The sequence below is a fragment of the Physella acuta genome, unplaced genomic scaffold (genome assembly GCF_028476545.2).
Source record: "Physella acuta isolate Inbredline_101_S28 unplaced genomic scaffold, ASM2847654v3 ptg001281l, whole genome shotgun sequence".
NCBI lineage: Eukaryota > Metazoa > Mollusca > Gastropoda > Physidae > Physella > Physella acuta.
In genome coordinates, this window is record NW_026732796.1 from 225,446 (window position 1) to 235,787 (window position 10,342).

The following is a 10,342-nucleotide window of genomic DNA, read 5'->3' on the forward strand; positions in this document are numbered from 1 at the left end:
TCTCCTTTATTGATCAGAATTTATTGGTGTTTGGTAGACCTAGATCTCTTAATCCACACTGAACTTTCATGACAACAATTTTTCCTTCTACCAGCCAAACCCAGGGTTCACCTCAAACCTTCATATTATTTTATTGTCTTTACTGTTTTGAAATGTCATGTGAACAAATATTGAAAAAAATAAAAATTAACCAGCGGAAGTAAAATTGTGCTTTTCATTTATTAAATAAAATGTTATTTACAATAACGTTTGCGCATTTGAAAAGTGTAAGTCTTTTATGTTAGTACACGTTTTTAGTAGCATTATGAGTTACAAAACACGTTTTTAGTAACATTATGAATTACTAAACTGAAACAGCCAATATTAACATTTTCATAAAAGTGATGTTAGATACACACACGAGTTGAATGTAATAAATTTTCATTTGATCAAAAATGTTAATAGATCTAATACATTAATTTATGAACACATTTTCACGTACGCGATATTTTAGTAAAAAAGAAGAAAGTTTTTTGCATATCAATTTACAAATTAGTTTGTAAAGCACATAATATAGACTACATTATTAGAACACGATCTAATCATACAATACATAAATCTGTATTTGTCAATGACTGAAAGTAATCATTGCTTCAAATTATATTAAAATATATATTAATACGTATTATTACAATCAGAACTTGGTAAAATTGTATTACAGCATTTTATTCAAAATGTATTGATTGTGATTTTATATAAATATTTTACACACAAAAGCTAACACAATAAACTGATTGCAAGTTTTGGCTTGGTCTCCAAATCTTCAAAAATGTTTAGACGCATTCATAGAGCGAATAATTTGCTTGGCAAGTTCTTTTGTTGATTTATTCTTAATATCTCTCGCCAGAAAATCATTTATCAAAAAATCTATGTTATCAATGCTGAAATTTTCCAGTGATTGCTAGAAAAAAAAAAGAAAAACAAAAACTTAAGAATTGCAGTTTATACCTCTGTTTACTTACAAGTATTTAAATATAAGAAATAAATCAAACTTTAAAACGAGGCACTCAACGAGCAAAAATTTATAATGTTAACACATTCTGAATCGTTGCAATAAAAGTGTTTTAAATAAAAAAAATTAGTTTTAGAAAAACCGCGAAATCTTTTGTTTATCATAAACTTCTGGATTTCATTGTTATAAAATAACCCGGATTATCTCAGTATATATATATATATATATATATATATATATATATATATATATATATATATATATATATATATATATATATATATATATATAGATGTTTATAATAAAATTTTATTTTACATTTAATTTCTTAAAACTATATTTTAAAAATAAAGTGTTGCCCAGTTAAAATTCTTTTACCTTTTGTTTAATTTGATCACTTTGCCATTTTCGATACCACGTTTCACTGGCGTCTGCGATGGTTTTTCTTTTCTCAATGTCCGACGTTTTACTATATACACGAATTTCCATTTCAACAAATGCCACGGGCGTTAAGATTCTGCTGGTCTAGAGATAGAGAATAATTTAATATGATGCTTGACTTGTGTCACGACAAGCCGAGTATAGGTTTAGACACTCAAGCTTTTATCCAGGATAGCAATCAAACTGTCACCCGCTTCCAATCTATTTTTCTCAATGCGAAATATTACTATCTATATGCATGTAGATACTTAACGTATTATAAAAAAAAACTTTTGCAGTTACTGAATTTATCAATCGACGTTTTAATAAAATAGAATACGGTAGCCATGGTGTTAAACGTTATTAAGTAGTTCAGTTTTAGTTCATGAACACACACACACATACACACACAAACCCACACAAACACAAACACACACACACACACACACACATATATATATATATATATATATATATATATATATATATATATATATATATATATATATATATATATATATATATATATATATATATCATATATGCATACAAACACAAACTTGAGTTTCTAACTGGGTAGACGATGTCTGTTAAATACTTACTTCATCTCTTGTAAAATGTCGAGCTTGATTGGGCGTTTTCTTTGAATAAACTTTCAAGTTTTGAATTGGGTTCACTTCTCTCATTCCAAAATCCATGAATACAATCTGTTGACATTATGAAAGAATGAAATGAACACACAGTAGCGTCTAATCCAAGTAGCTTACAGCCTGCTATAGCTTAAACAATCTGTTCACATCTTACATATGTAGCATCTGCCCGCGGTTTAAATATTGATGCACCTCCAGATGTATGACAGTTATTTTATATTACACTTTAAGTTTTGTTCAAATGGGAAAATTCGGTGAAAACGTAAAACTACAATATTTTCTTATCAATAGGTTTTGACTGTAGATGTAATCTGTAATATTAAGTGACAACTGGTGACATTTTTGAATGTACCTTCTGTTAATAATTTCAGTTTTTATTTCAAGATACAATTCATGTTATTAAGACATAGTTCTTATAACTCTCACTGTCTCGAAATTAATGCAAAGTACAAATCAACCCACACAAAATGGGATTAGGTCATTATTACATGATTTTTAAAAATCTAAATGTGGTGATAAGCAAAAAATCACAATAAAAGTGTTACAATCGTTAGAAGATTTACATCTTCTGCTATAAAAATTGTTTTTAAGTTTGTTTAACGTATTTAACTCAAAGTTGTGAAAATCCTACACATTACATTTATGTACAGTAAGTCTATCAAAAATAATATTGCTTACATGTTTAAGGAAGATTTAAAAAAAAACAACTAAACTTTCATGTTATTGAAAATGAACTGTTGATTTTATCAAAATTTCTGTTGAAAAATTTATAATTACTGTTTGATAGAAATAATCTAGAATTTCATTTTCAAATAGGCCTACGTTTCTTTTCATCATTCTACTTACGAAGTAATTGAGATCACTATAACACAACATTTTTTATGCTTAATATTGCACTAAAAGTTCGTAAAACAGAAAATTTAAAACGCTGTAACCTTCGCCACTAAATCTTTTCGATCCAAAGGTGAATCTTTCTTCTTATACTGTAACACAAACGTCTCAATGCTCTCTTCCAAATTTGTTTTCTCCTTTAAGTAAATATTAAATGACAAACATGAAAACAACTTTATATAATTTTTAAGCAGCCTGTTTTATGAATTAATTATTAAACTAATTATGGACATTTTATTAAACGTTGAAGCGATTTGTACCGATATTTATCAAATTAGTTATTACAAGTAGCTCGTTAAGGACCATAACCCCCCCCCCCCCCCTTCCTTCCCCCCCCCCCCCTACGTTTAAAATCGTTGGCTCTGCTTGTAAACATTTAGAGTGAACACAGCTCACTAAAACCATGTAGGGGTGGGGAGGTAGGGAGAGCGTTTGCAGCTTGTTTTCTAACGGCTCGAAGAGGAGAATTATATATATAGATTATCATAATGGTACACATGATCGTTTAATGTTTTAATAATCATGAAACAGCACTCATCTTACATTTCTTCTCATGATGTGAGTCGTTTGTTTTTCCCATACACATGTGTAGAGGTCCCGTTTAAAAATTCTATGTATTATTTCTCTTGCTTTATTGAGCTCTGAATCGCTTGCTGTGTCTGAATCATGGTCATAAAGAATCTTAAATAAAACGTTGTCGGTCAGCTGATGGTAGGCCTCAATGTCCGTTATACAGCTGGATATCGAATGTTCTTTCCTGCAAACATTCTCAAATTTCAGTGAAAAATTTGTCGATAATATATATATATATATATATATATATATATATATATATATATATATATATATATATATATATATATATATATATATATATATGTGTGTGTGTGTGTGTGCGTGCGTGTGTGTGTGTTAGTGTGTGTGTTAGTGTGTGTGTGTGTGTGTGTTTGTATGTTATTTTCGATATCTCTAACTGAAGTTACCCGTTAGTCCCTATAAACTTCACGTGTTTGTCTGCAAGTATCAAGGCGTCAGTTAACCTGTGGAAATATTTTTTATAGACTTAATTGTCTATTAAATGAAAAAGATCGTTGCTATTTACTCACACTAGACGTCTAAAAAAACTACTAAAATTAAGAAAAAGAAAAAACAAACTGGGTGTAAGATAAACCATTTTAAACATTTATGGAAGATTTGAGCCTGTTAACTGTTAACCATTCTTAGATAAATGATACTTGGTAAGAACCTAGTTGATATATTAATTTCCTCGTAAATCCGAATGAGATTTATGGCTTAAAGTTTGTATTAGTAAAGCTACATCTATGTATATTTTGTTAATAAAACTGAATATATGTGCATAATACACGATGCTGCTTGGAATTGGAAAAACGTTTAATCGCATACATGTGTTAGCCACGTCATAAAATTAAAGTTTACAAGATCTCTAACGACCCTTTTTGATGAAAGAATATCAGTAAGCTACTTAAGGAAATCAATGTTTACATGATCTCTAGACCACAATTCACTTTCTGTTGGTAAGCAAATTTGTGCAGTGTGTATCTGGTGTGGAACATGTTGTAGAGATTAGATATTTCCTGAAAAAAATATAAAACATTAGTTTATAGTTTCCTAGAAAAAACCAAACACGATAAAGTGATTTGTTTTTTAACACTCGTACGATAAGATACTACCAATAAGAGTCTAATAGTATGGACAAAATTAGTTTCTAGTAAACAACCATTAAGTATTCTAGATAGACAAAAAATGAAAAATAAGGTTAAAATGTGTGATATTTTGTAGTAAAGATGAACATAACTTAGCTGACTTAAAGAAAATTTCTATGCATATGTCTAAAACAAACCTTATCCCTAACACAGATCTGCATCTCTCCGTTGTAATCGATGACTTTAGCAAACATCATGAACCTTTTGTAGTCAAAGTTGATGTTAAATCCAAGATGGTGGCAGTCTCGGGCTAAAGAATCCCACTTGTTGACGTCAATACAGTTACGTTTATTGCAGACAATCTGGTATCAAGTAAGAAAATAATAGACGCTGCTGATGTTTGTTGTTTGGTATGTTCATCTTCCATTACACTATTTGTTTTAAAATTTAAATAACATAAAAAAGAAATAATTGTGAAATAAAATCCTAACGTACCTCGTACAAAAACGATTTATCTTCTTTTCTTCCACGGTATGGCCAACCCTATAAAATATCTTCAAAAATTAGTTTTCTGGTTTCAACTACTTTAACCTATAAATCATGTAGAAAAAGTAGTGCTTTAAAAATCAAGAGTAGAAATGTTTTCGTTACAAATAGACGTTGTAATATACAACAAACATCATTGAATAAATTATTTATATTATTGTGTGGAGGGGGTTAAAAATTTTTACCTGACCTTGCTGATGTAGCTTATGATGTCCTCATCTGCTCCCCCATCTATTGCTTGCTACACCTCCTATATCCAATATCTACGACACCATTACACAGCTTAAACCATTTAAATAAAAAACCTACCTGTGATCCAACTATTTCCATTGGTCCTCCGATCATCTCTTTAATAAAGATTTTGTCAGTTTCATCAATGCCGTATTTGCTTAGATCAGCAAGTACATATATTTCATCTAACAGCTGAACCGCAACTTTTTCGTGCTATATTACATGAAAAGAAATGGATAAAAATAAACTCATTGTGTAAAATTTTAAAAAAGATTTATGAATAGAAAAATATAAAGAAATATTATCACTAAATTGATATATATATAGAATCTTTTACATGATAATTTATAACGCAGTTTGTGATTTAATATTTAATTTTTTATATTCGAATGGTATAAGCCAATTTACAATCTTAATTAAAAATAAACGTTATTTCAATCTATTTAAATTTAATTAAAGTACTAATCTTCATCTGTTTAACGTGGCACAACTAGTAAAAAAAACCAACTTACATTTAAATCAGTATTTATGTTAATTGTGGGCAGAAACACTTTGTCAAACACATGGGAGAACGGACCATGGCCTAGACAATATTCGTGAAAATAGGATTGCTAATACCAATACAAGTAGCCTACATTCTTTAATAAATTATTAAAAGAAATTATATACGCAATTAGCTTATAATATAAACACGTCCTTAATGAATTATTCAAAATAGCTGTGATATAGTTATGTTCAAATACAAAATGTTTAATGATCTTATCTAATCTAGGAGGTGCAATAGAAATTCTATCAAATGTTTTGTACAAGACTTTTGTTTCAGATTGTCTCGACACATGATTAATTCCTTAAAACAGAATTTTCAGCCGACAAATGATGGTATAGCTATGTTAAACCCAGTCATAATCATATATACAAATACATACACACACACTTATATATATATATATATATATATATATATATATATATATATATATATATATATATATATATATATATTTATATGTATAATATATATATATATATATATATATATATATATATATATATATATATATATATATATATATATATATGTATATATATATAGATATATAGATATATATATATGATTATGAATGGGTTTAACATAGCTACACCATGTGTTCCTATCTAATGTGTGTTCATGAAGTATAGCTCTTACCTATGTCATGACAAAGTCCGGCAATCTCTACACACAAAATATCTTTGTCTGTAATGTTTAGCTCTGGCTGATTGTTTTGTAATTGCCTTGCAAATTTACCAGCCAAGTAATAGACACTGAAAGAATAAATACGTTTTGCTGAGTTTCTCACCAATGAAGTATAATAAATATAAGTGCTAAGAATTCTATTGATGTTTTAAAAACAAAAGGAGCATGATAACTCTAGTCTGCTCACTTAATCTAAGTGATTAATTTTATCTGCTAAAAACTGAACTACCCCAGGGAATGTTCGAATCTGTTATGTGCCGCTCCTGGGTAGATGTAGTAGACCATGCCCAGCTGTTTGATGAACCTGAGACGCTGGAAGATGGGCGTGTCTATGATGGCCTGGCATGCTGGGTTTACCTCAATATGGCCGTGGATTGGGTCGTTGTAGACCTAGAAATAGCAGCGAATCTTTAGCATTACTGGAAAATGGAAACAAAATTCATTTAAATCAAGGATTAAATATATATATATATATATATATATATATATATATATATATATATTCTGAAAATGTTTTGTCATTGATTGCAAACAATTCTCGTTTTCTCAATTAAATATTCCATTATGAATTATAAATTATATGCTATACTAAAAGACAGTGAAGATATTTAAGAGCTAAGCTATTTACTTTCATAACTTTTGATTTCAAACTTGTGCTTGTTAGTTCTTCGAAAATCTCTTGTAAGCTCAAGCACTCTTGAAACCTTTAGACATATTTTTATTCAATTTTTTATTAAAAAGAAAACAAGTTTAGAGATAATTTTAAAAATCTATCTGCAATGTATTAAGAGTGCATTAAACTTGTTAGGACTGCTTATTTTTTTTACAAGCATAATGTAAGTGTACTTTATTTAAAACACATACGATATTCCCTTTGCCATTAGTATTTCCGCTGATAAACGAGGAATGTGCTTGCCTTCAACTTTCTCTTCTAAATAAATGGTTTAAAAATAATTATGTTTCGTCAGACAAAAATTCATTATAAATGTAAAACAATACTTTCATAAATAGACTTAAAGTACATTTAAAATGAGTTATACCTGTAAGTATCTCAACAACCTTTTCTGGTATCCCATTTTGATGTAAGAACGTCGCCAGCTGCCCAACACCCCAACCCATGAAGTCTTTGGTTTCTTCTGGAGAAATTTCCATTGGCTTCCTAAAATCTTGAGGCGGGTTCACTGTGGTATCTTGTGGCGGGTTCACTGACTTACTGGTATCTTGTGGCGGGTTCACTGACTTACTGGTATCTTGTGGCGGGTTCACTGACTTACTGGTATCTTGAGGCGGGTTCACTGTGGTATCTTGTGGCGGGTTCACTGACTTACTGGTATCTTGTGGCGGGTTCACTGACTTACTGGTATCTTGAGGCGGGTTCACTGACTTACTGGTATCTTGAGGCGGGTTCACTGACTTACTGGTATCTTGAGGCGGGTTCACTGACTTACTGGTATCTTGAGGCGGGTTCACTGACTTACTGGTATCTTGTGGCGGGTTCACTGACTTACTGGTATCTTGTGGCGGGTTCACTGACTTACTGGTATCTTGTGGCGGGTTCACTGATTTACTGGTGTCTTGTGGCGGGTTCACTGACTTACTGGTATCTTGTGGCGGGTTCACTGACTTACTGGTATCTTGTGGCGGGTTCACTGATTTACTGGTATCTTGTGTCGGGTTCACAGACTTACTGGTATCTTGTGGCGGGTTCACTGACTTACTGGTATCTTGTGGCGGGTTCACTGACTTACTGGTATCTTGAGGCGGGTTCACTGACTTACTGGTACATTGAGACGTTGGCAAGGTTTGTGTTTCCTTTTTCTAAATAAAATTATTTTTAATTTATAAGTGTAATTAATGTATATCATCCCACGGTATGTTTTTTTGTTATAAATATTACAATCAATTAAATAATAACAAAAATAGCACAAATAAAATTCATGTAATTTATAACATTATCGTTTAGAGAAAACGGAGTCAACGGCTTGGAGAAAATCCCGTCTAACAATATGATTAAGAACGAAGAAGAAGAAGCTGCTAACGTACCATCACAGGTTCTTTAACATTTGTTTTCAAGTTCTCTAAAGCATTGATGAAATCTTGAATTAATGTTCTGTTTGATTAGACATGTATTGAAAAATTAACGTTGTTTTCATATGCGTATAACAAACAAGTATAAAAACACCTATTAGTTGACGTGCTATTTAGATTCAAATACTAACCGTAGTTTTCCATCAATTGCGTCTGCGATGTCCGTTTCCTCCGATAAAATTTGTCCTTAAAGTACAACAAAATATACTCAACTAAAATATTGTAGTTTGCTAAAAATAACTATATTAAGATATTTAGTTTAGATATTAAATTTTACTTAAATGTTAAATAAATAATAATTCTATCTGATACAAACTCTCAAACTGAGAAGAGTGCGAGTCACTGCTTGGAATTTTAACAAAATGCTGATAAATCATTCAATTCATACGCGTTTTATTTAATGTTTTAAAAAGTAAAACTCAAGTATCCAACACAACAAATATCTTTATATCTCTGATCGTTTTACAAAGTTTAGATTTTCTTTTAGAACAATTAACATATAAATAGAATAACACTTTACATACTCAAAAACGTTTGAATATCTGAAATTTGATTGTGTGTGTCATGTTGTTTGATTACATGCTTGGATGAAATTATAATTTTTTTTCCATTTCCATTCAGAATATTTTTCTTGATTTCAGACATCTGCAACGATAAGGGAAAAACACTGACTAATTTACTACATTACATAAAAGTGCATTTGCATTTTCCTGGAAAATTTCAATTTAAAAATATCTCTGCAATTATTGTTGCCATACAAGATTTAATGGCGTTAGAAAAAAAAAAACGTAATTATTAGAAGTGTATTTATTTGTTTTAAAAAATATATATTATTTTACTTGAATGTACTTTTAGGTAACAGTGGTGCAATAAAAAATATTCCCTGTTTTTCTTAAATGTAAACAAGTATCAATTTTATTTAAACGATCTTTATATTAAAATGTATTATTATTTTAACTGGTCGAAGTTTATTATCATTTGAATAATGTTTTACTTTCAGTATAGTGCTTTCAATCAATAAACTGAATCCGAATATAAAAAAACAACTGAAATCTAAATAAGTGTTTTGTTACCTTATAAGAATAAATTATGTTTTTCTTAGCTCAGCGTTCTTTTGAAAGACGATATTCAGTTTGTTATGCTTTGTTCCAGTGTGTAGTAGCCTAGTTCAACTGTGTAGCCTATAAATAGCTTGACATAGCTTTAAGCCTAAGCACTAAAACTATGCCCTATTTATTTTATTGATTCGCATCGATGAATGCAGCTATTTCTTTAAGCTAAATGTAAGGCTAACTCTCTGTATATGAAACCATTTTCCTAGAAAAGTTTGTTCTGGCAATAGCGTTTACCAGTCTGTGTTTCAACTGCACCACTGTTTTTACAGTTAAAAAATAAAAATATATAAACCACGCCGATTTCAGCCTTAGTTGTAAGTTTTGCGTTTTTATCTCAAATTGAATACCCCTTTTAGCAATTTTACACAAAAATGTTTTTCACTTTTTGTATTCACAACATATTAGGAGAGTATTGTCATATTATCTTATATATATATATATATATATATATATATATATATATATATATATATATATATATATATATATATAATTATATTGCTACCAATCAA

General features: G+C 29.7%; 2 protein-coding genes across 2 annotated transcripts; both read right to left on the reverse strand.

Moving 5' to 3' along the window:
- Positions 1–215: 215 nt before the first annotated feature.
- LOC131957956 (deoxynucleoside triphosphate triphosphohydrolase SAMHD1) lies at positions 216–7,965 on the reverse strand. The gene is made up of 16 exons (XM_059322824.1): positions 7,668–7,965; positions 7,492–7,558; positions 7,256–7,331; positions 6,857–7,017; positions 6,580–6,695; positions 5,906–5,976; positions 5,472–5,606; positions 5,112–5,159; positions 4,814–4,978; positions 4,456–4,547; positions 3,936–3,992; positions 3,496–3,709; positions 2,997–3,089; positions 2,014–2,118; positions 1,370–1,516; positions 216–940 (listed from the first exon to the last, which is right to left on the reverse strand). Exons 1-16 carry the CDS (start codon positions 7,777–7,779, stop codon positions 803–805), a joined length of 1,797 nt encoding a protein of 598 aa, XP_059178807.1. The 5' UTR covers positions 7,780–7,965; the 3' UTR covers positions 216–802.
- Positions 7,806–9,360, reverse strand: LOC131957950 (putative surface-exposed virulence protein BigA). Its single transcript, XM_059322820.1, has 5 exons — positions 9,240–9,360; positions 8,847–8,901; positions 8,671–8,737; positions 7,924–8,445; positions 7,806–7,817 (listed from the first exon to the last, which is right to left on the reverse strand). Exons 1-5 carry the CDS (start codon positions 9,358–9,360, stop codon positions 7,806–7,808), a joined length of 777 nt encoding a protein of 258 aa, XP_059178803.1.
- Between the last annotated feature and the right edge of the window lie 982 nt (positions 9,361–10,342).

What these genes read in the sequence shown, in the direction of transcription:
- LOC131957956 (XM_059322824.1), bottom strand. Translation starts at nt 7,779, where the DNA reads ATGGAAATTTCTCCAGAAGAAACCAAAGACTTCATGGGTTGGGGTGTT. An exon ending in AATTGTGGTCTAGAGATCAT is followed by an intron (nt 3,993 to 4,455) that starts GTAAACATTGAT and finishes ATATTTCCACAG; the next exon opens with GTTAACTGACGCCTTGATAC. An exon ending in GACATTTTACAAGAGATGAA is followed by an intron (nt 1,517 to 2,013) that starts GTAAGTATTTAA and finishes CTCTATCTCTAG; the next exon opens with ACCAGCAGAATCTTAACGCC.
- LOC131957950 (XM_059322820.1), bottom strand. Translation starts at nt 9,360, where the DNA reads ATGTCTGAAATCAAGAAAAATATTCTGAATGGAAATGGAAAAAAAATT. An exon ending in AGATATTCAAACGTTTTTGA is followed by an intron (nt 8,902 to 9,239) that starts GTATGTAAAGTG and finishes TTGTACTTTAAG; the next exon opens with GACAAATTTTATCGGAGGAA. An exon ending in GCAATTGATGGAAAACTACG is followed by an intron (nt 8,738 to 8,846) that starts GTTAGTATTTGA and finishes CTAATCAAACAG; the next exon opens with AACATTAATTCAAGATTTCA.